This window comes from Crocodylus siamensis, chromosome 4 (assembly GCF_052110815.1).
Source record: "Crocodylus siamensis isolate JL-2025a chromosome 4, ASM5211081v1, whole genome shotgun sequence".
Classification (NCBI taxonomy): domain Eukaryota; kingdom Metazoa; phylum Chordata; order Crocodylia; family Crocodylidae; genus Crocodylus; species Crocodylus siamensis.
Genome location: NC_143398.1, coordinates 236,453,904 through 236,481,086, shown reverse-complemented (window position 1 = coordinate 236,481,086; position 27,183 = coordinate 236,453,904). Strand labels below are relative to the sequence as shown.

At 45.1% G+C, this 27,183-nt stretch overlaps 1 protein-coding gene across 1 annotated transcript; it reads left to right on the top strand.

Annotated features, from left to right (window-relative positions):
- The first annotated feature begins 36 nt into the window (after positions 1 to 36).
- On the top strand, positions 37 to 27,013 carry LOC149867689 (glycerol-3-phosphate dehydrogenase [NAD(+)], cytoplasmic-like). The gene is made up of 8 exons (XM_090045957.1): positions 37 to 194; positions 10,906 to 11,083; positions 14,890 to 15,030; positions 18,536 to 18,674; positions 20,660 to 20,772; positions 22,273 to 22,506; positions 23,007 to 23,113; positions 24,534 to 27,013. Exons 1-8 carry the CDS (start codon positions 154 to 156, stop codon positions 24,628 to 24,630), a joined length of 1,050 nt encoding a protein of 349 aa, XP_089902083.1. The 5' UTR covers positions 37 to 153; the 3' UTR covers positions 24,631 to 27,013.
- Positions 27,014 to 27,183: the final 170 nt, after the last annotated feature.

Sequence of the window (27,183 nt, the reverse complement as noted above, 5' to 3'; positions counted from 1 at the left end):
TCCGCTCTCTGATTGGCCGCGACGGCCGAACGCTGGCGGGCTCGGGGCGGGGTGGGCCGGCGCTGGCAGGTGCGGGCGCTGCTGCCGCCGCAGCTCGGGCTGTCTGCACGCAGGGCCGCGCCGCGCCGCGCCGGGACGGGACGGGCCAGGACCATGCCGCCCCTCAGAGTCTGCATCATCGGCTCCGGGAACTGGTGAGTGCGGCCGGGCCCGGGCGGGCACCTGTTGTCGGGATCCGCTGCAGCGCCGCGCCCGCCTCCCAAGAAAAGCGGGGCCCATTCCTGCTCCTTTGCCCCATCCAGGCTGGCACAGACCCGGGTCCCTGCCCCGAGGCAGGCGCTCTCCCTGGGTGACAGCACAGCCCTGCCAGGCAGGCAGAGGGGGGTGTGGAGAACCTGGTGCCCACATTGCCCCTGGGTCCTTATTTGGGTTTTGAGATGCAAAACGTGTGGGCAAGAGGAGCCTGGTCCTGCTGCAGGTGAGAGGCCCTGAATGTCCTAACCGCTGTTGCAGTGGACGAACGTGGGTGCTCAGGACCCGGCAACAGGTCCGTAATGTCTGCCGGCATCCGGCTCCAGGGGCCTGAAAAACTTTGGGTGCCAGCGAACTGGGGGCATGGGCCCCACCGCCCTGGAAAACAGGGTGGTTATTTGAGTAGCCCTCAGTTATGAGGCCAAAACCCCCCTGACCCTGAAGCCTGCCTCGTGACAGCACGAGATCCCCGCCAGGGACCTATTCATTATCAGCCCTTCCCTGGCCTTCCTGCTAGTCTCCTCTGCAAGTTGTGTCTTAGAGGATGATAAGCTGTCTGTGGCAGACACTGTCATACATCAGAGGCTCGTGCAGCACTGAGGACGGCTAGGCTGGTCTGCCTCTGGGCTATATTATACATGATACACAACTGGACGTGCAAGGAGCTGCTGCTTATCTTCACTCCTAGGGTGTCAGCTCTGGGAGCCAGAACTCCTCGCTTGTAGGTAATATGGAGAATTCACAGACCAGGCAGATGCATGCCTCTGAGCTTGCCTGCCTACCAGAGAGCCATAAAGGATGGAGAAAAAAAACAACAGAAATATGAAACATCAGGGGCCTGTTAGAACAAATGCAGCAAAAAGCTGAACAGACACACTACTTCATACTCACCCTTTCTCAGTGATCACACCGTGCAGCTCATCCGTAACCTCCCCAAGCACAGCAGAAAATGGAAGACCACGAACAGACGTTACGTTTTAAAGCACGTTGTCAACAAGGTCATGGAGCCGGGTGCCAAAACGTGTTGGTTTTGATTTGGTACAGATGGGAGGGGGCTGTCAAAGTGGATGATGAGGATTTTTTTGCCTTCTGGTTAACAACCATGTGCTTCACTGGCCACGGGGTGGATTGGGCATGTGGCTGATTAGACTGTGCTTAGTTGTCTTCCCACTGAACAGCACTTTCACATATAAATCCCAAAGCTTTGAAGAGGCAAGTAAACTCCTGTGGACAGAGAGGTTAAGCGATTTGCAGAGTCAGTGGCGGACTTACAAACAGCTGTGAGGGCTTCCTGCCTCTCCCACCATAAAATGAGAATCAGGTTCAGGTGATCAATATTTGGCAGTGCATGGAAAATGTATATCAGTACCTAAAGGCAGGAAGCGAATGCTCTGAACCTTGGACTCGGGGGCCACGTCCACACGAACACAGTTTGTTTCCCCAGGGGCAAGAAGCAGTGGCACACCTTGTGCGACTTGTCCCCATGGAACGGCTGTGCCCATGAGCTCTGCCATGTGGCAGATTACTCTGGGTGGGGTAGGGAAGGCTGGGGCCAGCACCCTTACCTACAGTTTTGGGGGCCAGCACCCTTACCTCCTGCAGCTGGGAGCCTGGCCAGCTGGCAGCGCATAGCTGCAGCCGGCCAGGCTCCAGTTTTGGGTGATGTGCCCTGCTGCCACCTGTGCTGCCCCATTTTTCCGCCTATGTTTTTTTGATCCCAGGATCTCCTGGGATCAAAACAACCCCCTGCACTGCAACAGTGCGGGGAATACCTTAATGCGTGGTGTGTGTCACTGCGGACGGGTCTGCGGTGCCACACACTGCATAGCCACCCTCATCTGGACGTGGCCAGGTGGTGCAAGGGTGGGGAGGGTTACAAGGAACAGAAATGCTGCTGCAACAAACAGCGCCGCGCAGGGACTGTGTTTGTGTGCCGGGCATGGGCTGCATACGTGGCCTTCAAAGAGTTCATTCCATCCAGTCCAAAAACAGCCGCCAGCCCAGAGGGTCTACACAGCTACTACTGTTCTCCTTGTAACTTTTTAATGTAACAAACTACCCTGAATGCAGGTGAAATTTCCCTGTCCTCAATATTTTGTCCCATTATCTCTGCCTGAAAATCATAGCACATGCAGTTGGCCAAGGGGATATCTGGGTCTTCTGCTCTCCTGGCAGCTTTGGTTAATGACTTACTCTGTCCCTGGCTGAAGCATGGTTCTGTAGCAAACAGGAATGTGCCTCATGCTGGAAGAGATCCTGAGCATCCCCAGCCTACAGCCGTGAGACACAGATTTTCATCAGCTCCGGTGGGAATTCTGCACCCCGCTACATCTTCACACTGGTGTAAATAAGTACACCTCTGCATTTAAGTCACTAGATTTACACTACAGCCACTGAGGGCTTAGCACAGGCCATCTATAACAGCGATTCCCAACCAGGGTGCCATGCCACACTGGGGTGCCTTGTGATCCTTTCCAGGGTGCTACACACATCAGCATTGTTAGGTGTGCAAGTATGATTCACGGATAAAACTCGAGCTTTCAAATAGGAATCTACAGTGTTAAAAACATTTGGACCTGCTGCGATCTTTCTAAGTTTTTTGCAACAGAAGAATTGCTCTATTATTTTTCTGAGGTAAAAAAGAAAGCAAGTGAAAACTAAGAACTAGCATTTTCTAGGGGCGCCCCAAATCTGTCCAGGGGTGCGTTGAGTCTAAAGAGGTTGAGAAACACTAGCCTACAGGTTGTTTTCTCTCTTGTCTGTAGTGGCTGCATTAGTAATACAGCACTTGTTTTCCAAACTGTGAGACCTAAAAGCGCCCTGGCTGCTGGCTCTAGTTTCAAGAAGTCGTATTCTAGAAAGGGACAAATTTGAGATCAGGGATCAGATTTGGAAATAAACTGGAGTACTATACATCTATATTCTGCCCAACTTGTTGTGCACTAATCACATGCTTCTGCAAAAATGATGAGTGGATAGTCAGCATTTATATTTTAAATGGCATGCATTAGGTTCCAGAGTAAACGCCAAGAGGCCTGAGCTTTCTCCTAGGACCTAGTCCTAACTCCAGCTCATTTTAATTAGGAGCACAGACTTAGGAAGTTATGGGGTGAGACCATTTGAACTGAGTTCCTATCTGCAACTCAAATAAAAGCATTGCACGGGTGCATCAAGCTTTTTTCTTAGTCCCCAGGGCACCCACCTGTTCCCATCTTCAAAGGGAAGTCCAAGCTCCTCTGATGCTCCCAGGGAAGGGCTGGATGCTGTGGAAACGCTTCAGCCCTGGGAAATAGGTCTAAAATCTGAGATGACTCCCCAACTTTTTTTTTTGTTTATCTGGGTAAGCCTGCAGCAGGAGTGGTATTGTCGGAGGGTGGGGGTCTTGTTTTATATGTTGGTGTTTTTATAATTTCTCTGCTTTTCATAATAAACCACCCTAAGCTTTTTTAGGGGAGGGCAAGATATAAATATTTATTACTCTAACTTTCTCCTTAGCAGTAGGATGGTGAAGGCAGAGAAAATACAATGATGGTACAAGTTCCCTATTCATTCATGTTGATTATAACAATAACAACAACAGCAGTGACTATAATATAATTATACTGTCATTGTTTGAACTGTCTCTGCCTTTCCCACCCTGTTGCTAAGGAAGAAAGTCTGTTCTCAAAGGTCCTGTTTGCACTGGGCCCTGAAACCATGTTTTGCAGAGCACTGGGCCTGCGTATGCACGTGCAGGTCTGTGAGCTTTTATCCCGCTTGAGCACTATTGAAAGGCACTTTCTTTTAGCTACACCTTAACTGGCATCTCTCTTTGAAAGGAACATTGTCCCCTTAAAGCTGTCTAATCAGATTTTTCATAGATTTTATAGACATTATAAGGGACCTCGGAAGATCATCAAAATCATCAAGATCAGTTTCAGTCAGGAGGGTTTAGGTTTCTAAATGCCTAAGTCTCCTTTGCACCACAGGCTTACTGTCCTCCTCTCCTGACTTGAGACCATTTTCACTTCCAAACAGAGGGAGGGAGGTAGCCGTGTTACTCTGAAATCAAGCAGAAGGCAGGGTAAGGTGGCACCCTAGTTCAGAAAGGCACACATGTAGGTGACAGCATCTGATGAAATAGGGTGTCATTCACAAATCTGCATGCCTTTCTGAACAAGTTAGTCTTTCATAAATAGAGTTAAACAGGTCACTGTTTTACCTGGCATTTAGTTAGGCTGAGCGTGTACTCTTCTTTCCCAGACCACAGGGAAGGCATTTTCTGCCTGAAAGCTTCTCTGACAGCTCTCACAACAACATAGTTGGTCCAGTAAAAGATAATGCCACACAAATCTTGATTCCTGTGTGTTCTTTGGACCGTCACCAAAACAACCAGTCCAGCACAACTGAGTCATCTTTAAAGACAGGACAACAGGCACTTTTTCAAAATGTAACCCTTGACCGGCTGAAATTTGAACCCCCCGCAGTACAGTCCCAATTACACCATGCATTTATGCATATACACTTTTCACTCTTAGGGATTCAGCTCCTGGCCTAGACCATCCAAATCATTATCCCAATACTGTCTTTGCAGTGCAGGTGTGAGTGTATCACTGTGCCCATTGCTCACTCTGGATTCTGGTTAGGGTGGCCGGTGAAAGGCAAGAACCAGGGATTACATCCCCAGATCTGCCATTAATTCACTCCGTGGCTCCAGGGAAACCACTTTGCTTGTCTGTGCCCACTGTTCTTCATCTGTAAAACAGAGCTAATGCTTTTAACTTGCCTGTAGACACTGCTCTAAGACTTAGATCATTGGGCTTTCATCTAAGTATTATCAATGTATTTTAGGGCCCACTCCTCTGACGTGCTGTGCACTTCTTTCCTGGAGCGTGAACTGAAGGGTCTCAGTGCTTGCACGATCTAGGCATATAGGGTTCTCAAAGGCTCATTCCTTTCTTGGCTGAAGAGGAGAGCAAAGGGGCAGCTTGGCCCATGTATGCGCCTTGCAGAAGGAGCTAGGACTAACATTAGCGCAGGCCTCATGCAAGGCCATGGCTGCAAGGAGATTTAGAACTATATTTGCATTTCCCCAGAAGCCACGTCAGCACCTGTGCTGGAAAACCATTCCCCTCAAGCAGAAGCACCTGCAGATTTAAGTATCAGGGAACACACATCCTTCAGTGAGTGCCTTGTTAAAGTCCCATCTGCTCTCTGCTGCATTTTGGTTGCCATCTTGCAAGTGTATCTGAGTCATTGCTCTGTTTCCATTCTTGAGTCTGATGGATATGGAAATGGAAACACACACTGATCCATAAAGTGCTTTGACCCTAGTCCTGATTTCACTGGGTGCATCTACATGTGCGTTTTAATGCGTAGTAGATTATTTTACTGTGCATTAAAGCGCCACGTAAAAAACCATGCCATTATGCTAATACACAGTAAAATTGTCTACTGTGCATTAAGCATCACTAAAAAAGCATGCAAATGCACTACTGCTCATTAGTGCATCCTAATGAACATTCATTTACCATTGGAGGTATCAAATTTAATGCACATTAGAAAATATGCACTAATGCACATGTAGACATGCCCACTGAAACCAATAGGCCTTTTCAGGGACAGATCCAAGGAAAGCGTGCACTGGTGAACTTGCACCCCACTTTGATTTCTGCTCTACCCAAATAGCTGCCTGGCAGTGGCAACAGCATTTCTAGGCAGGCAGTGCTGCAGGATTCAACTGATTTCACAGTTCATTATAATCTACCTGTTCCCTTGTAAACTCTTCATTTTACAGGTGTCAGCAACTCTCTCTTCTTTTTATTGATTTTCATGTTCCATCAATCAAGCTCGCTTTTGTTCTGCAATTCTGCTGTCTTTGAGCTGCTCCTGGTAACAAAGCTCCTATTTCACAGCCAGGCTGACTGTTTTTAAACTGATTCCAGTTATGTTATATTTGTTTTTGCTTCAATCTTGAACGGAATAATACAGCCCGAGGCCCCTAGCGTATTAGTAAAGCTTCTAGTTTATTTTTAACTGGAGAAAAATATGTGTTGTTTTATATGTAGTGATTCATCTCACCATCTGCAACCCCTGCTTTCAGAATGCTAGATCTGCCTATGTTTCTTTTTCTTCAAACTTCAGTAGACTTTAAGCTCTCGCTTTTCTTCTGGTTCAGGCCATGTCAGGCAACATCTGCATTGAGTTTACAGTGTTTTTGAGACTACTTCCAAAAAGTAGCTCCTCACTGCCTTGGTGGATTTGTGAGTGGTTGGGGTTTCTTTTTTGGTGAGTCTCAGTGGGTCAATGTGCCTACTGTTCCCGTGTACCCCTCAGGTTATCTGTATCCATCTGCTTATTGCCTTATACTTAAATTGTTACCTCTGTGGGGCACAGACTATATTCTTGTTCAGTGTTTAAACAAAACCAAATAACACAAGGCACAAGGAACTTACCAGTAATGAATAAGAATGCAGTTCTCAGCTCAGCGTCAGTTTTGGAGTCATCTACTGCCTTTATCAGAGGATTTAGGTAACAGTTCAAACATCTGTAGTGAGCCACAGCAGCACAAGTTGACTCAATAGCACAGTGTCTCACCAGCTGCTGTTAGCTGCAAAAGCTCAGTGGGTCACGATGACTTTTAGTATGTTAATGTTGTCAGCAGCTTTGTCCCCAATTTGATTGTGTAAATCAACTGCCAAGCCACATGTCCATAGCTGCCAGCAAGGCAAAAGAGTGGTAGGGTGATGGCTCTGCTCCTCGGTTTTACAATGTGAATAAGTTTCTAAATTACAGGATCACAAAATCTGATCCTGCAGGATTTGCAATGCCTTCCATTCCCATTAACAGATAAGCAAATGTCTTCCATTGAGATGCCTAAATACATTTCAATACTTAGATAAGCAAATGCCTTTATACATTTTTACCTTCATGCACTATATGAGATGTACAACTTCCTCCCGAAGTTGGCTATGTAGGAGGTTGTTTTTATGATGCTGATATAATTATAACTCTCAAGTGTCTCAGATGGAGATGCTTATTCTGGGATAATAAGCATATTATTTCAAAGTGAGATGAACCAAATTGATAAAAAGCCATTGGTGATTTTTTTTAATATGTTAGGTTTTGGTTTTTCCTTTAAAAGTTATCTAATCAAAAGTTAGCTAATCTGGTTTGGACTGATCGTTGTTGAGCTGACCTTTGGAGAATGAAGAAGGTAAAGGTTTTCTAAGGGAGTGGCCTTGGTTTTGTTTGCATTAGTGAACCTGCTGTGCCAAGCTTATGCGGTCTGTTGAAGACCGGTTTTGCACATAAAGCAGTTCCTTTTCTGAGGCTAGTGAGTGATGACTGTGAATTTCAAACACATTTGGTTAAATGGAGCATTGGTTTTTGAGCCATGTGACTGCGAGTTTTTCTGTGTTTCCTGTTAAGGATCTTTCCCTGCTGCCTGCTAACCATCCAATAAATGGTTCAAAATAATGACTTTGGAGACCTTGATTCCCTTGCGTCACAACCCTTTCCGTGTCAAAATTTCTCCAGCAACATTTGAGCACCCATCAACTACAAAAACTTTGCTGAAGGGACAGACTCAAAGCTGCCAGCCCCTTGAAAGCTTTAAGAGTGGAACCATAATGCTAGACTCTGCATCTTTCCACATAAAAGTTGCAGAGTCTAGCCTTATGGTCCTGCTTTTGGGAGGTTGGAAAGCATAGACCAGAAGAACAAGCAGTTTCTGTTCATTTTTTTTTCATAGTACCTGAAGGACCATTTTGGTGGTGATGGCAATATCAGCAGCATGCCGTTATGATGCAGTAGTTTGGGGTTGGTTATAGCTATTTAGCACCTATGAAAAATCAGGCCAACTTATATTACAGCAGTGCCTAGAGGCTCCGACTGAAAGCCAAGCCCCTCCTCGAATGCAGTAAGAGACATGTCTAGCCCTAAAGAGTTTACAGTCTAAAACGGGCGGGCAGTTATTTTGGGCGGAGGGCTGCTTACTGAGTTTTGGTGATGACACTAAGATGTGGGGGGATGTGGGCACGCTGGAAAGATGCAACAGGCTACAATCAGACCTAGACAGGTTACAAGGGTGGGCGGACGAGAATAGGATGGGTTTCAACACGGACAAGTGCAAGGTGATGCACCTCGGGAGGAACAACCGGCACCATACCTACAGGTTGGGGAACTCCCCTCTTGTCAGCACGGAGGCGGAAAGGGATCTTGGGGTCATCATTGACTCCAAGATGAGCATGGGCCAGCAGTGTGGGGAGGCAGTTAGGAAGGCCAACCGCACCTTGTCATGCATCCACAGATGCATCTCGAGCAGGGCCAAAGAGGTGATCCTCCCCCTCTATGCATGGGCCGCATTTTGCCCACCCCGGTCTAAAAGAAACAAGATTGGAAAAGGGGAGAGGGCTTGTTATCCCCATTTTAGAGACGGGGGAAATGAGAGACTGAATCACATACCCAAGATCACGAAGGGGATCTGCATTAGAACGGGAAGATCCATATGTCACGTCCCAGGCACAAGCCCATTCCCTTTTCTTTATACTGCTCATCCCCAGCCTTCCCCTGTTAAACAATCACACCTCTTTTTGAGTCTCCCATTTGGATGGGAGATAGACAACAAACAGCAAACGTAGTGATTGGAAGTGGTACAGCTCTTATGTCCTGCTTATGGGCCTTAGCTGAAGATTTCCCCCTCTCTTAAATATCTACCTAAGTGCTTTTCATTTCTAAGGGACTTGAAAGCCTCACAACACCCCCTACAGGTGTTGAGTAGCTGGGTATAACATTGTCCCTGCACTTGACTCGTAGGCAAAATACACGTTGGCCTCAGTAGGATTTCTGCATGAATAAGGACTAAGATAATGGGAAAACAGAGCTGGAAGGGACCTCATGTGGTCATATAGTCTAGCCTCTAGGCAGGATCATCTCTGACTAAATCATCTTGGACAAGTATCTATCCAACTTGCTCTTGAAAATTGTTTTATTGCTTATTATGCAATTGGCCTTGTGCAAGCCCGTTATGTCACAATCTACTGAAGACAAGGGAGACAGTTACAACAAGTTTTCCTTTCACCCATTTACGAAGCAGTTACAAAATATAGCACAGATAGACCTAACTGGATTTAATCCTGGATCAACTACTGAAAGCAAGTAACAAAATTAAGTCCTGGTCAGGCTCTTAAGTGCAACAGTCTCACAACTGGATCAGTAACCAGGCACTCTGACGCTGTATTTGTAGTCTAGCCAGGTCTTTAAAGATCAAATTGAGCTAAAAAAATGTAACGAAGACCACTAAGCAATATATTCATGCTTGCCTTTCATAAGCCACCTAGATTTTTTGCTTTATTTAAATATTTTACTACTAGGGTCATAAGTCGAACCTTACAGCACTGCGCTGGTACACAAGGAAAATGAAGCCAGGGAATGTCACTGTTTACATCAGGGGTGGGCATAATGCGGCCCGGGAGCTAGATGCGGCCCACGGGGCCCCTAAAAATTTAGAAAATTAATATTTATCTGGGCCTGGCTGCCTGTCACGCAGTCCTAGATGGCTTGCCAAAACTCAGTGAGCATCCCTCCCTCCAAAATAATTGCCCATCCCTGGTTTACGTCCTTTCCTCTTGCCCTAGAGATACAGCATAAATGGCAACAAGTAAAGTTAGGTAGCTAACATTTTTTCAGACTTTTACCATCTCTGGTCTCCTTTGTAAAATAGGCATAGACTTAAACAAAGAGCTTTTTAAATCGGACAAGTGCTCCCTTAGAGCAGAGCGTCCCCAAGGAGAGCCCTCCCTGACGTGTGCCTATTCCATTACCCATAGAAAAGTCTGATACATTCAAATGAGACCTGCAGGGGTTGTGTGAACCGAAACTGCTCACCAGCACCTTCTAGACTGGGTAGGCCAGTTTATATTTTTTCTTTCGCCATTTTAGAAGTAAATAAGGAGAGGAGGAAAAAAAAGAGTATTGTAAATTCTGTGTTCAAACCCAGATGCATCAGCTGTGGGAACTGAAAAGCTGTAAGCACCGATTTGAATTTGTTAGGGTCAGTGGTTGCTCAATACCTCTGACAAAAATCAGTCCCATATGTTATTTTTTTCTCCTATCTGATGCTGCATTTTGCTTTCTACTCAGTGGCCTTTGAAGTTACCCTGCATTTCTGGATACATTTTCTGTACATCTGTAGCGGGTATATTCTTCCCTGAGGGTAATGACTTAACACCTCCTTTTTTGAGTTAGCAAGCATATAAACATGGCTATAATGTGTGTAACTTGTAAGCTGTGTGTGCCCAATGCAGTTTTTGCTTGCAGCTGGAGGATTCATCAACCTTGTTAGACTCGGGGCGTTCCTCAGAAAACGCCAGCTCTTAGTTTCCGCTCAGTTTTTGACTTCAGAAAACTAATCGAGTAATTCCTCTGTTGCAAAGAACTCAGACCACGCAGGTCCCAATGCTCTTGGCATGCTGGATTCCTGTTTGAAATCTCACGGGTTGATCTTGTGAATCCACGCACAGATGCTTGCTCACCTGACAGTGATCATTTTGCACAGCACCCTGCAACACCCATAAAAGATCTAGGGGCACCCTGGTTGAAAACCACTGCCTTAGGAAGATTATTCCAGAGCTAATATACAGAACCCTCCTGATGGTACTTTTTGTTTTACAGGGGATCTGCCATTGCAAAAATTATCGGCAAAAATGTCCAGAGGTCCAACCGATTTGATCCTGTTGTGAAGATGTGGGTCTTTGAAGAGATCATAAATGGAAAGAAACTCACCGAAATCATAAACAAAGACCATGAAAATGTGAAGTACCTTCCAGGACATAAGTTACCTCATAATGTGGTAAGCTGAATAAACCACTACCATGTTCTGGCAGTTCTGAAAGACGGACGGTGGAGCTAGAACCAGGCTTTCACAATCTCGGGTTGACTTTTTCAAAAGCAACATTGAAGTGGAGACAGGTGTAGTGACTGGAGGACAGATTGCATGAAGGCCAGCTAGATTCCCTTGTTGGGATCTTACTCCCTACCATTGAAGTCCACTTCCTTCGATCATTTACAAGTAAATGACCCGGAGGGACTTCAGTCCTGCTTTAAGTGCAAACCTTAACTCCAGACATACCTACCTCATAATAAATACTTGGCATTGAGAGTAGGAAAGGGCTAATTATATTTATTTCCTGCCTAATTTACTCCACCATTTTCCTCGTTTCTGAATTTTACCCATTATTTGCCTCTCCTACGCATCTCATCTACTGGACATTCAAACATTTAGCTGTACTGAGGACAGGTATGCAGAGGAGCTACATATTCGCCTGCTGTAAATCAGCAATTACAGGGGATCTGCCACTGCAAAAATTATAGGCAGAAATGTCCAGAGCTACATGTTTGCCTGCTGTAAATCAGCAATTATAGACCTCTGCTGATGGATCTGGTCTACACAAAAGAAAGGCTGTTGTAATTCTCCCTTCCCTTTCTAGGTCAGAGTTCAATGGAAGAGCTTACAGGCCTCATATGCAACAGTAGGAAAAGCACCGCTGTCATTATGAGCATGAGTTCAGGCTAGAAAAACGGAGGCATTTCAATTAGGAAGGCAGTTACGCAAAAACCAGCAAAAGCTGTTTCCTTTTTATGGCTTGTTAAAATGTGTAATTGTACAAGATTATGGATAGCTATGTAAACTTAAGGAAATATGATAATTTATAGCTGTTTCATTTAAAGCAAGCAAGGTACCATTTTGCGTGGTTGGGAACGTGCCAAAAAACAGTGTTGTGGGAAGTAAGGAAACTACTGCTGCATTTCCAGAGTAGCTTTGAATTTGCGCAACAGGGAGTTTATACATTGCAAGAAAAGAAATCTGTCATGTGCAGAGTGGTTAGCTTTTCTAAATTTAGTACTCTAACAACACGCTTGTACTCACATGACTTGAAGCTGGAATGTGGATTAGTTCTTCTTGGTCCGGCATCTAGAGAACTGAACCCTTATTTTTACAGTAGTCAGACAAATGGAAAACAACCCTCAAGCACAGCGCTTTATTCTTATCTTGTGTATCAGCCTCTCCCTGCCTGAACTAGAAAGCTGGACCAGGCAAAAGTACCTTGGTTCATATTTAGGGCTAGATCGTATTCCAACTATCAGCCACCGAAGTGGGTTTTGGTGCCCAAAAGCTTATTCCACCTAGTGCAAGGCCTTGAAAAACTGTTAATGGAAACACTGGGTGCATCTTCCCCTTCACTACTTTTCCTGACTTGCTTCTAGATGGCGGTGCATTACAAAAGTAAATGCATTCAGGCTTTTTCTGGGATTTGAATGGGTTGGAACAGGGTCACATTTAGGTAACCAATAGGTAGAACAGGATCTGGCTGCCAGACTCCTGTTGACCAGCTCTTTTTCTAGCAAACATCTTCCTCACTTCAGAGTGGCATAAGCTCCCCATGGCACATTGACAATGGTGTCAATGCACGTGTACTCGTGCCCTTATGCGCAGTCCTCCATTTGCAGTCCCACAGGGCAGCCTTGCCTTGAGCAGAATGAGCTGCCTGACAGCATTTTTTAACCCTGCCGTGTAGGGGTGCAAGTAACTAGAAGTCCATCTTGTTTTCATGCGCCCAGCCATATTTGTTCCTGCAGCTCACAACCTCTGCACTGAGATCCAGCTTCATGCTTGCCCAGTGCTGCCTGGTCCCAGGACAGGGCTATGTTTCCTCCCCAGGGGGTGAAGGGAATGCACGTCCCACAGGAACGCATGTATTCACAACAGCCCCAAGGAGATGGCAAACCTGATGGCCCAAATATGAGCCCTGCTGCTGTACGAAGGAGAGGAGCCGAGGAGGTGAACGAGAACGGGGGGAGTTCAGGAGCTACCAGCACCACCCACCCGTGCCTTCCAACAAGCTGGGTGCCAATTCAGCAGGAGCCCTCCCACTGGCCCTGTGGCCTCTGCCCCTCCTGGCTTTTATGGCCCACACGTGCTCATGGGAGCTGAGTAGGCCTTCAGACCTTAGGTTAGAAGCATCCCTGTTCATCTCAAACTGGTACTGCGGGAGAAAGGTTCGCGTGGCTAACTTCATTTCAGTAGCTTAATGTAACCAGTACTTCCATTACCAAGTTTTGAAGGACCCGGACTGGGTGGAATAGCTAACTGCATGTTTCACTCCCGATCCCTGTGTCACAAGGCACTGGGGCTTAATCTGTTGTCGTTTCTTAAACAAATGCAAAATCGGCTCTGAAGGAACCAGCGCAGCGTGCCAGACACCGGGATTATGGAGAACTGAAAGTGCTGTCCTCTTGTTTCTGCTCAGATGGAAGTTCCCACTTCTAGGAGGGCATTGTCTCCGATTACAAGGGAAGCTACTGATAATGGCAGGAGTCACATTCAGCTGCTGTTTCCCTTGTATCCCCTGGTTTTGTTATTGTTCCAGTTGGGGTTAGATAAGGCTTGGGGCAGGATAGAGCCTGCCAGCTCCAAGGCATGTTTGTATTCGTTTTGTAAGTATTAGGCCAGAGTGCAAGGGATCCCTTCGTGGAGTTTCTTTCTGACACCAAGGTAAAGGAAGTAACTCTCTACCCCAGGGGTCGGCATTGTTTTTGGGCAGAGTGCCAAGAACACCCGCAGCCTTGACTTGTAAGATGTTGGCGTGCCGGGGGTGGATGGCAGGGGAGCCGTGAGGGGCCCGGTCCTTGTTGTGGCAGTGCAGCCCCAGCCTCTTCCCCACGGTCTGCCCTGAAGCACACGTGCCAAGCAAAATGCCTTCACGTGCCATGCTCTGGCACCTGTGCTGGGGGTAGCCTACCCTTGCTTTACCTTCTTGATGTGGCCCTGCAGCCCCTCCGTGAATCCTAGGCAATCACAGGATCACCTGATCTCCACACTAGTTCCCCACTGCTTCACAGCATGGCTCCAGTGGGCCTGCAGCACAAGGGGCACATGCCTGCCATACTTACTCACATGCCACATGCAACTTCCCCCCCAAAATTAACCCTCCAAAACTGGGCTGCATGCCTTTAGCAAGGAAGCAGTTTTATGTGCTGGAATGGAAGCAGTGATGCTTCAATGGGTGTCACTTGTCGCTTGGGCAGATCTACTCCTCAGTGTCATAACTGGCGTTTTAACTCCCACGGCCACTACCATATTGGCAGTGGCTTTTGGTTGAGCAATCTGGGAGTGCAAGAGAGTTAAAATTTGAGCTCTTGCCTGAGTAGGAAATGAAGGCAAGTGAGCTGAAGAGTAGACTCTGCCCCTGCTCCACACGACCAGGAACTGGAAAAGTATTTTTTTTTCTTCATTCTGCTTTCCCAAAACACGGTGCTTGTTTTATTTGGGAGGTGTATAATGCGCGAAAAAACACGGCATCTTAAATGGAGGGCCTCGGGCCTGAAAGGTGCCCCCAGGAAGGTAACACAACTAAAGGCTGTATCATTCCCCCCAGTCATCTCCATGAGGTTTGGCACGGGGTGAGATTTTTTACAAAGACAGGAGGGGCTGCCTTTATGGGCATTTTGAGATGAAATGCAATGACTGGTGGTATTAAAACTTAACATTTGTTAATTAAAGGGTGTGTGTTTTAACGGCCTTATGTGGTGAATTGGGAGTGTGATTGTTCTGCAGAAATAAGAGCAGGTTCATTTGTTTTATCACTTTTGTCCTAGGTGGCTGTACCAGACACAGTAGAAGCAGCAACTGGGGCAGATATTCTGGTATTTGTTTTACCCCACCAGTTCATTTCACGAATTTGTGACCAGATTGCAGCTCACATAAAACCAGGAGCATTTGGAATTTCCTTGATCAAGGTAACTTGTGGTCCCTACCAGGTTCAGTGTGCCGTGAAGAAATAAGTATGCTTGGTGTAAGCCTTGGGGCCAAAAACTCTAATCCTTAACCAAGGATAAATGCAGTTATTCCCAACTGGAATTGCTACAGGTGTAAAGCAGGCTGAATATATATTACATAAATTCTCTCCTCCCAAGACTGCTCATGGCAGCATGCAAACTGCATGATCATGTCTATAACTGGTTTTGTAGAACTAAAGTGATGTGCATTTGGGATTTATTGGAGGATCTTTATTAAAAGCTAAAGAAATCTGAGATGAGGTTATTTTAAAAAAGGGAGAGAAAAATCCAAACTAAAAGCTGGAGGCAAAACTACATGCCTTTCATTCCAGGGTGTCTACTTTGGATTGTGCTATAGAAAATATCAATCAAAGACACAAGTTGAAAGAAATATAATTAGCCTTCAGACCTACGGTTCTGCAGCATTTTTTTCTTTGAAAAATTCTCCTGCGAGAAGCAGTGCTGCAGCCTGGCGTACTTCCTGATGTGAAATGAGGCCAGGGTTCTTTTGTGATATCTTTTATTGGACTATGTGCATAGCTGGGAGAGAAGTTAAACAAGCTTTTGAGCACGCTCTGCCCTTCCTCCAGTCTCACGTGAAAAAGGTGCAGTCTCCCCTTTCATAGAACGTCGTGGTTCCCAGTCCCCAAGATTTGGGGCTAGCTCAGCCAAGGCAAAAGCTAGTTAATCAATCCAGCTGTCTCAGTGTGATGAGAGAGACATTGCTCAATCCCCTGCAGTGCAATGCATGCACATAACTCACTAGGCCAACTTGCAACAAGAAGCTTTAACCTCCTTGCTTGCACTGCTGCCTGCAATTCAAGGGCAGAGGTGTGGCCAGTGGCTCCTGCCACTCTCTCCTGCAGCCTACTGTGCTTTCCCTCCAGATCAGCACTGCTTTGCTGCCAGAAGAAGGTAAGCCCCTCTTTGATTCTCACATGGCATTGCTTGTCTACCAGCAGCCAGGTGGCACCGTGCTCTGAACAAGGCACAGCTGCAGTAGGTCTGCCATGGGCCTTGCCAGTTTCTCCGAAGGGGGCTTAGTTTCATAGTTTCTAGGGTCGGAAGGGACCTGAGCAGATCATCTAGTCCGACTCCCTGCCATGGCAGGAAAGAGTACTGGGGTCAAATGACCCCAGCAAGATGTTCATCCAACCTCCTCTTAAACACCCCCAGGGTAGGAGCCAGCACCACTTCTCTTGGAAGCTGGTTCCAGACCCTAGCTGCCCTGACCGTGAAGTAGCGCCTCCTGATATCTAGCCTAAATCTCCCCTCTGCCAGCTTGTGACCGTTCTCCTGGTCACTCCTGGCGGTGCTCGGGGGAACAGTGACTCCCCCAGTGCCTGCTGGTCCCCTCTGACTAGTTTATAACAGGCCACCAGATCCCCCCCTCAGCCTTCTCTTTTGGAGGCTGAACAGGTTCAGGTCCCATAGCCTCTCCTCGTAGGGCCTGCCCTGCTGCCCCCTGATCATGCGAGTGGCCGCCTCTGGACCCTCTCCATGTTGTCCACGTCCCTCCTGAAGTGCAGCGCCCAGAACTGGACGCAGTACTCCAGCTGCGGCCTGACCAGTCCCGCACAGAGGGGGAGGATCACCTCCTTGGACCTGCTCGAGATGCATCTGTGGATGCAGGACAAGGTGCGGTTGGCCTTCCCGACTGCCTCTCCACACTGCCGGCCCATGTTCATCTTGGAGTCAATGATGACCCCAAGATCCCTTTTTGTCTCTGTGCTGACAAGAGGGGAGTTCCCTAACCTGTAGGTATGGTGCCGGTTGTTCCTCCCGAGGTGCATCACCTTGCAGTTGGCTGTGTTGAAACCCATCCTATTCTCGTCCGCCCACCCTTGTAACCTGTCTAGGTCTGATTGTAACCTGTTGCATCCTTCCAGCATGCCCACGTCCCCCCACATCTTAGTGTCATCAGCAAATTTGAACAGGGTGCTTTTTACCCCCTCATCCAAATTGCTGATGAAGATGTTGAACAGTGCGGGCCCGAGGACCGAGCCCTGGGGGACCCCACTGCCCACGTCCTTCCAGGTTGAGAAGGACCCATCCACTACCACCCTCTGGGTGCGGCCCTCCAGCCAGTTGGCGACCCATTTGACTGTGTGGGTGTCTAAGCCACAGCCCCCCAGTTTCTTAATGAGAACGGGGTAAGAGACAGTGTCAAAAGCCTTCCGGAAGTCCAGGAAGATTATATCCACTGCTACCCCTGCAACTAATGATCTGGTGATCTGATCGTAAAAGGCCACCAGGTTGGTGTGACAGGACCTGCCACTGATGAACCCCTGTTGGTTGCCCCTAAGCATGTAGTCCCCTGATGGCCCCTTCTGGGACCAGCACATGATCCAGTCATGGATCAGTCATGATCTAGTTGCTCATGCACATGATCCAGTCCACCCAACAGCCCAGCACCTTCACCATCAGCGTTTCAGCACTGCAACCATTGCTGCCTCTCACCATTGGATTCCCAGGAATGTGTCCAAGGGTCCCCTAAGGATTGCTGGCGGACTTTCTCCAAATACGCAAAATGTTACCTGGACAGTGTCCAGCTTTCACACGCAAGAAACAAAATAGATGGAAGCCCAGCCTTGCAAAGCTTAAACTGCATGAAGACATTGGTTTCTGGTTGCCTCAGGGCTTGCTTAGGTGTTTGGCAAAGGCTGCCTTTGCTTTCTGGAGACAAGAATCAACTTTCTCTTTGTTGTTAACTTGATCTCTCAGTAGATGTCCCACATAATAGAATTACTAAGTCACAGAAAGTTATTTCCTACCCAGGTAGACTGTCAGGTGCCAGCTGATACATGACCCAGGTTTTCACTGTTCAGAGTATACCACTAGTGCACAGCCATCAGTGCAGAGCAGTTCACGAAGTAACTGAGTGGTAACTTTCAGTCTTGCCTGTAAATTCACACATCTTGCACAAGAACAGTGAAACGTAGTACTTGAAGGCTTAATTATTTTAGCGGTATGGATCCTTGGTAGGAAAGGTTAACACAGAAAGGAAAGAAGTCAGCATTGCAAAGTAGAGCCTTGTGCCAGTAGCCTGAACATGAGGGTTGGTCTTTGTTACTGCAGGGTTAGCTCAAGTTTCTTCCAGGAGCAACAGCAGTGACATTGAAAGCAATGTGAGAACAGCAGAGCATTTGTATTAACAGCACAGAGCATCAGTCGTGTCCCCAGCGCATCATCCTGAATGTCAGCAATACCCTGACCCCAAAAGGCCAGGCCAGCCAGCTCAAGTATAAAGCATCACCTAATACTAGCTAGTGATTTGCATCTACATGGGTCTTGGGTTAGAAGCAGCACTCTAACATTGCCATGAAGACAGGGCCTGGTCCTTTCATCTAAATGACTCCCAGTACCACCATACACATGCAAAGGAACTACATTTCTTACACAGATACTCCATCACTACCATTTTTCTTATCCAACAATCTGACAACAAATGTTACCTTTTATGCAGGGGGTGGATGAGGGCCCTGAAGGCCTGAAGCTGATATCTGACATAATTCGAGAGAAGCTGAAAATAGAAGTCAGCGTGCTCATGGGGGCCAACATAGCCAGTGAAGTGGCTGATGAAAAGTTCTGTGAAACCACCATCGGTAAGTACCATTCAGGGAGAGTTACAGCCATGGAGCTCCAAATACCTTCTACCGCGAGCAGTCATTTCTAGCGTGAAATCCCTGGCAGAGACATAGCCCAGTGTCTGCAAAGAGGATCAGAGCATAACCTGTACTGGAAACAGGAGAAGCTTTGACAGTTCTAGTTGTAGACATACCAGCATGTGCAAACGTATCTGATCCCTTCTCCAAAGGAAATGGCAACATTTCCATCTACTTCAGCGGATGTCAGATCTCACCCAAATGACTGCACATTCTTATATTGGCAGCAATTTGTTATTCTCTTCCATTAAAGTTAGAGCTCAATTTGTTCCTACAGGAATAAGAGATTCCTATTAATGCCAGAGAGATCTTACTAAGCCGATACAATGTTGATATCCTGGACTGGAAAGTACAAGCTCTATGTGTATTGAAGGTGCACCATTCCCCAAGCTGAAAATATTTTCAGTGTTCCTACCTCTTTGTAACTGAAGTTATAATACTGTTCCTCCCTCCCCTCAAGCTGCTTGTTGAGCACAAGGTGTGGTGGGGAGAGTTGCATCTGAGCTTACTTAGAAAGTTTTAATAATGACTTGCAGAATTTGTTATGGGAATCCAACCGGCATGGGCAACACTGGGCAACTTGACTGCCTCTTCCCAGTGGTCTGTACAAATCTTTGAACATTTTATGCCTACACTATGGTAGAAAGAGCAAAATATCCACCATCCTATCAGCATCTGCTCTCGGAGGGTGTAATTAGACCATTAGGAACATTCACTGAGAAACATTCATTGTATGGGGACAGTTTATCTTTACCTTGATTAGGTTTGAACTCTAGGTTTGAGAAGGACCATACAGAAGAGTTTGCCCCTTGTTTCCGGTTCCCCGTCAAAGAGTTTCCGCCCTTTGGCATCCATGCAGGCCAGAGATCCCATTACCAAGAATCACACACACTGACAAGCTGGAAAAAAAGAGGGTGCATATATCAGCCTGGATGTGAAGGGAAGTTACAAGATCACTGAGCCCAGGGCAGATTTTATTTGAGAACATAGGGCTTGATTGTCAGAGACACTGAATGCCTCGAAATGGCACCAGGATGTGTGAATGGTAGTTGATGATTTCCCATGCAGAGCACTGCTGGAAATAAAATCCAGTCCAGTTGTCTAAAAACTGGGTAAAAGCACCATTCAAGGATCCTTGCAGAGTTTAATGAAGCTCCTTGAAGCAATGGAAGCCTTCAACAGGACTGCCATTCAGGGCCAGCCAGCCCTTATCTCCATGCCAAATTACGGTGTTTTAATGAGGCTACACATGACCTTCGTACGGCTGGTAATATGACATTACTGCAAAAGTGCAAACACCGAACATCCTGGTCTCAGGGTCTCCCCTCAAGTGAGAATGCATTTGGCATCAAGCATTTGCCCCTATAGGTTAATACTTAGCAATGTTTACATTTTTAGAGCCATGTGCAAATATGATCTGAATATAGCCTCTTAGCAGACTGCCTGGAGGATTAAGTGACTCATTTGTGCTCTAACTATGAAGCAGTAGCCATGCTAGAGTCAGAGCTCAGGAATTTCACCCAAGAGTGGGCTGGGTGGGGCTGCAGGAGCTGAAGGCATATTTGAGCAAGCCAGCGCCAAGTTGTCTCCTTAAGGGATTAGACCAGAAAAATAACATTTGACAAAGCTGCAGTGATACAAGGGCAAGTCTTGGGCACACATGGTTTTGGAGGCCATCTGCCATTAACCTCTCCAAGTGTATTGTTGCTCAAGTATTCAGCTCATGCACTGTTACTGGCCATCAGCTCTGAGAACTGCTATTACTTAATAAATCCTCCCATACTAATGCCCAATCACGTGGTTTAATGCCCCTGCCTCAAACAGTTCCTATTCCCTTTCCTCTGTATTTTTTTAACCATAGACATTTTCTTCACCCTGTAAGCTGTGGAGCAAGAAACATGCAACTTTCATCTTTCCTTTTGCAGGGTGCAAAAATGAAAAGCACGGGCAGATCTTTAAAGAATTAATGCAGACCCCAAATTTCAGGATTGCCGTGGTGGATGACTGTGATACAGTGGAGATCTGTGGAGCCTTAAAAGTTAGTGCTTCCTAAACAAATGCATTGTATTTAAAGCTGAATTCTACCCTCAGATGGAGGCTGCATGGTCCAGTCTTGCTTCTCCCATGAAGCTTTTTGGTAGCCTAGGCTGCCAGTTGTCCAGCATACGATGTCTGTAGCTGTTTCCATTTTATAAGTATGTAAGTAGAGTACCAAGGTTGGCAAGGGACTTCAAAACAAATACTTTGCTACTGCAGGCACGCCACCTGCCTCCGAGGGCAGAATTGAGTCCATCATATTTTCTTGTCAGTTTTAGGCACGGGACTTATCCTTGTGTACAAACAGCCCCCGGTAGAGTATAACCCTTATCACTAGGTGCTGTTTTAATATAAATTATAAAGGAATGCATCTGCTTTGTTCAAGCCAAGACCAGACATAGGATTCAAGTTAGGCTTTTCTTCACCTGGGAGCTTGATTGTTTTAAGAGGTCACAGGATAATGGACCTATTTAATCAAATATCTTTGTCCAAGGTTCAGGTAGCACCTTATAAAATAGATTACCCTGAGGCCGAGTTCTGGGGGCCACTTGTGTCCCAGCAGTAATGGGACTCCTCTCTCAAGTGGGAGGTTTGGATGCAACCTCACTAGAAACAAAACACACTGAAGTTAAGTCTGTGCTGAGCAGTGGACTTTAAACTTGCATACAACTCAGTCAATCACGTTAACACTCAACTCGCCTTGACAAGCAACATTTCTGACAAGAGCAGAACTGGCTCTGAGAGATTTACCTGGAAGCACATTGCCTGTTCATATGCACATACATGTACCCTATAGGCTTTCTGGCCACACACTGGAGTAATTTTTGAGGAAAAGGCTCTAGTTCTGCTTTCCCTGAAATCAGAGGTTTAGCATTGACTTTGCTGAGAGCAGAACTGGAGTGTGCAAATATGATGACACCACGCTTGGGGGTAGCAGCACCAAAGAACCTATTACTGTCACACGGGGAACTACATCTCTGAATCAGAAATGGGGGATACTGTTTTTTATTAAGAGTCACACTAATTTTCTTTGATGGGTGGGTAAACATTACTCCGCCTTCTGCAGGAATCTGCCAACTTTGCTCTAAAGCAGCATGAGGCTATAGTACCAATGCTTGTTTATAGATTATGTTGGAAGGGGGAAAGCCAAGAAAGCGCTAATTGAGGGCAACAACCTTATAAACAGAAGGGTCCTGGATCTGGGATTGGCGGCAAAGGGAAAATATTAATTGCATGCACCCAAAATAAAACAAGTAGCTGGTTTAAAACAAGCTACTTCCACACTCTTACACCTGGGAATAACAGTGGAAAAGGGTAGGGGGTTTTTAGCTCTTAAGTCTAGCTGCCTAATGTTTGAGAATAATTGGGCATTAAGCATACTCAGAATTATTAAGGACGTGCAAATTTAAGACAGAGTTCACTTACAATCAGCAGATGTTGGAGAACTACATGTCTAATGGTTTCTCTCTCTTCTGTATATTTTCCATTAAACTGATTGCAGAACATAGTAGCTGTAGGAGCCGGGTTCTGCGATGGATTGAATTTTGGCGATAATACCAAGGCAGCAGTGATTCGTCTGGGCCTAATGGAAATGGTAGCTTTTGCAAAGCTGTTCTGCAGGGGCTCTGTGTCAATAGCTACTTTTCTGGAGAGCTGTGGGGTTGCTGATCTAATCACGACATGCTACGGGGGACGCAACAGGAAAGTAGCAGAAGCCTTTGTACGCACTGGAAAAGTAAGGAGACATCCTAAATTAACGTGCTAATAAATCACGAAGCATATTATGTAGATGTCATTAGCATTCTGTCTTCTTGATGATAGATAAACCTAGCTGCAGGGCTCCCTTTGCTAATTACAGACGGATGCAGAGAAAAAAGCATACCATGTTTTTCCAAGTGCTTCCCAAAGATTGGAAGCTTTGGGCAGAACAAAGATCATTAGAGCTGGAAGAGACAACAGCATCTCAGTTTAAGAGCAAATGAAAATCTTTTCCATTGGCACAGCAAATTAAATTGTTGCTTCCTTCCTATCAAAGCCCAGTTTATAGAATATGCTGAGTTACTTCTATGCAAGCTTCCCTGCTACCTTCTGTTCATTAAGCTTTTGGTCTATGGCAGAAGTGCAAAACAGGGGTAAAACTTTACATTGTTAGAGCCCCTCCATCTTGAGTGCACCTGGCTTCAGTTATGCAGCTGCTTTTCATGCTGTTGTAGTGATTACCCTCTCTTCTTCCAGTCTATCGAGGAGTTGGAAAAGGAGATGCTGAATGGACAAAAACTACAAGGTCCTCAGACTTCAGCTGAAGTGTACAAGGTTCTGAAACAGAAAAACATGGTTGATAAGTAAGTAGGTTGATCTTTAAATATCCAAATGATAGACTGAGGGGGTGACAAATGATGTTGGCCAACAAAGTTAGCAGTTCACATGAATAGTCCCTGTGAAGTACGTGATCTGTCCATTTCCATCAGGGCTGATGTCCACATCAAGGCACAATTCATACCAGAATCAGCATGTTGAAGGTGGACAGCATTAACATAAATGTTGGCTCAACAATGCATCAAAATTCAGCATTTCACCCAATGGTCCCCTTGGGAAAATGGCCTGAGGGATAGTAGTGTCTTTGATACCTGATTTGTAAATAAATAGGATTTCATGCTCTGGTGATGTCACCAGTACACTTTGCACCAAAAACATCCACAGAGTGAACAGTAATGAGTATATACTGTCATATTATGATACACAAACAAAATATGCTTGTGTACTGAATTATGAAACCCTGCTTTTTAGTATTATAATGGCACAAAGGAACAGTAGTAGGATACAAACATAATTTTAAACAGGTTTTGAATGTTATATAAGTGAAAGAATGTGAATTAAAATTACCCGTTGCCTTTCCTCAACTTACACAGTGAAAACATCAGCGCAGGAACTTGTTTCCAAGTTCTGTTGCAATAGCACAATGCTGAAATAGCTGGCAAGCAAACTCTACAAAGAGGATGCATGTTTAAAAACTCTTCCATTAGAATTGTACTAAGGCAGATTTATTTGGTTTTTGATTTCTTAGAGGCTTGTTTTGAAATAATCTAAACGTTGGACCAAAAGCGACCTGACAGCATCCCTTTAATCGTATGGTAAATTACACACTTGGTCCAAACCAATTCCGCTTGCAGCTGTACAGTCATTAACTTTCAAGGCAGCTTGCAAAGGGAAATAAAGTCTTTCTAAATGCTACAGTAAGAAAAGTATTAAGGGTTTATTTCTGCTTGAACTTACCTTCAAAATATTCAGACTCGCCTCTTCTTTGCTTGGGAGAAGGATGCTCAAGTACAAGTTTTCTCAGCCTTTAATTGAAACTGTTGGGCAGTTTCAAGACAACTCTTCGCCCTACTGTTTTGCTAAACATTGGATCTAAATAGGCATACCACTTTCTATCCCCAAGAAATGAAGTCTAAAAATACCATCCTAAATTGCTCCAATTTCATTTTCTTGGGACCATGCTTCACTCCCACGTATAGATCTCCAATCAATCATTAGTGTAGCCTTCTAGAAGAAAAGATCCACCCAACCTTAATAAAGGGAGATTTAAAAAAAACCCCATAGCAAAACAACATGCAGAACTAAGAACTTCCAGCCTTTTTTTCCATAATAAATGAGTCAAAGTCCATACATTTTCTGAACTTGTATGTTCTATTGAAACATAATCTATGAGTCTCTTAAATAAACTCTAAAAACTTTTTTAAACTCTCCCCATCCTCTTCTTAGGTTTCCATTGTTTGCAAGTGTCTATCAGACCTGCTATGAGGGTAGGTTGGTCCAGGAATTCATCTCGTGTCTGCAGAATCACCCAGAGCACATGTAAAGGATTTGTGTGTTGTTCATCTGGTTGTGTATTCATCTTTTCAGGGTTCTCTTACTCAGCAGTAAATAAAGCAGCCAAGTAAGTCATTTGGAGACGTTTGTGCACAAAGCAACCTCTATTCTCTCTTTTGGAGTGAAATATATGGGTTTGGGTTTTTTTTAATGTTATCTCCAAGGAAGCAGATTAACAGAATTTAATAATCTTAAGTGTTTGACTTGGGTTGGATTTTTCTGAATTATCCCTAGAATTCCTCCTTATTAACTAAAACATAGGTCCATGCTCATCTGCACACCCAAGTTGAGTCTAGTTCTCATGCTTCTCATCACTTTGTCCACTACCATTTCAGATATCAAGACAGTGGGAAATGCAGGTGGTTTGAAGAAAAACACTCAGAAAATAAATCAAGATTAACTAACTTTTTTTTTTAATGACTACCTCTTACGGATGTTAAATGAGTAAGCATTGGGCTTTGTCCCCAGAAAAAGCCCTGCATTTCAGATGCAGTGTGTTCAGAGGATTCCTTGCTTTAGTTTCCTAATATAAAGCTCCAAAACTGTTGTTAAAATACTGTTAATATAAATGGACTGTTCACTAAATAAGTAAACGAAGCAATTTAAATAATGAAGGTAAGAGTACCTCCGAAGCTTCGAAGTCTCTAGCGAGGGATTCTCATTAATTCCTTTGCTTGCACTACAAAGATTTTTGGAAGCACCAAATGACTCTACAAAATGCATTTGTGTTAAGCTTCAAGAGTTTTTGACAATTAGGAAGCTAGGAACTAAGCTTAGTTAAGACAGTAAAAAGTTGAGAGATTATTGGGGTGCATGCCCTGATGTACCCTGGCTCCAATAACATTGATTGGGTGCAGGAAGAAGCATAATTTGGCCAAATAGGTTAAATCCTCCGATACTTGGCAACTGTAAACACATGGACTAACCGCTACAGACGCACAAACAATGCCTATAGGATTACACTGGTACCGGCCCATGCTGCATTTCAATCCCAGACAGGTTTCTTCTATAGGCCAGTCCAATCCCACACTTCACCCAGAGCAACCTACAATAGCAGGGTCTCCTAGAGATAATGCTAGCCATTTTCATCACACACGCTGCAATCCTGATGAGTTAAATATCTATATTCACTTCTGAAGCTTAGACACGTGTTGGCTTGTAAAAAATATTTTCATGTTGGTGGTGACAACAGGCAGGTTTCAAAGTTATCCATTCAGTTTGTAAGCACTGGTTTATTAGTGTATGTGGCTAACTTTGCTAATTTGAGGTTTCTCAGGTTTTCAGGTGATCTCTGAAGTGAATGGGGGCATGCTTTTGTATTCTCTAACCTCTCTGGCAGGTGTATTTTGAGAGAGCATAACTTTGTTTTGCAACACAATGCTTGCGCCCAATTTTCCAAATGCTGTGTTGGAAGTATGATATTTTGATACATTGACAGATGTATTGTTCTGAAAGCTCGCACTTTTTTTCATATTTGAGAGATTCTCCTTTGCATTTTACTACAAGAGTTACACATTTGGAGCTAATTAAGGAATCAGACTCTCAAGGCCACGAACAAGCAAATGGGCTAAAAATTGCGGGCATACAAACTGTCCCAGTTTGAAAAAGCTGTAGAGGTGTAATACAGCCCCAAAAACAGTTTAACTCCTGCTCTAGCAGTGTCAAAATTTACCCCTGGATGAACCACTTTCACACCCTTAAAGCTCCCGTCACATAGGCCTGAAGAGTCTGCTCAGTCATATGCAGCTGCTGCCATGGTGCACTTTGCTTCAGGTTTAGGTATCAAGCTTTGCCTCTCCAGCGATGTCTGTAGCTACTACCTTAAAGCTGGCCAGGAGAACCACAGTGTATCTCCATTGCAGTCTGCCAAGAAGCACAGTCAATTAGCCTGCACAAAGCTCCTTTCTGCCAGAACTAGGCAGCTTCTAAGACCGTTTAAAAGCCAGCTCAGGTGTCTCTACGTTACACTGCAATGTAGGCATATCTTCTTGTCAGTGGGAACTGTGTGAAAAGAGAAACAAAACCAAAAAGCCTCTCTTCTGTAACTTTGAAAAAACATGATCAGTTTTTAATCTTTTTCAGAAAAATTTGTTAGATCCTTTTAAAAAGGGGAAAGTGCAAAGTGCAATCATGGGATTTGTATCTTGGGTACTTCTTTGTACTCCTTAAACCAAACTCCAATGAAGTTATTTAAGATCTAATATTTTACAGTAATTTAAAGTTTAAACAGTGTATCTCAAATATGACTTTAATATATAAGCAATTAAATATGCTAAATTTATAGACTGCTGGTGTAATTTCATTTTTTGGGGGAAAAAACCCTCTTAAAATAAATGACAATTGTAATACCTAATAAACTACTCTCTCCTGAACTGTGCTTAGTGTTTGAATTTAAAATGCATGTATCATTTCTTAAAGAGAACGGCAATCCGATAGGCACTTGGAGGAGAAGGTGGTGATTGGGAACAGTCAGCATGGATTCGCCAAGGGCAGATCATACCCAACCTGATTGCCTTCTATGACGAGATGGCTGGCTCTTTGG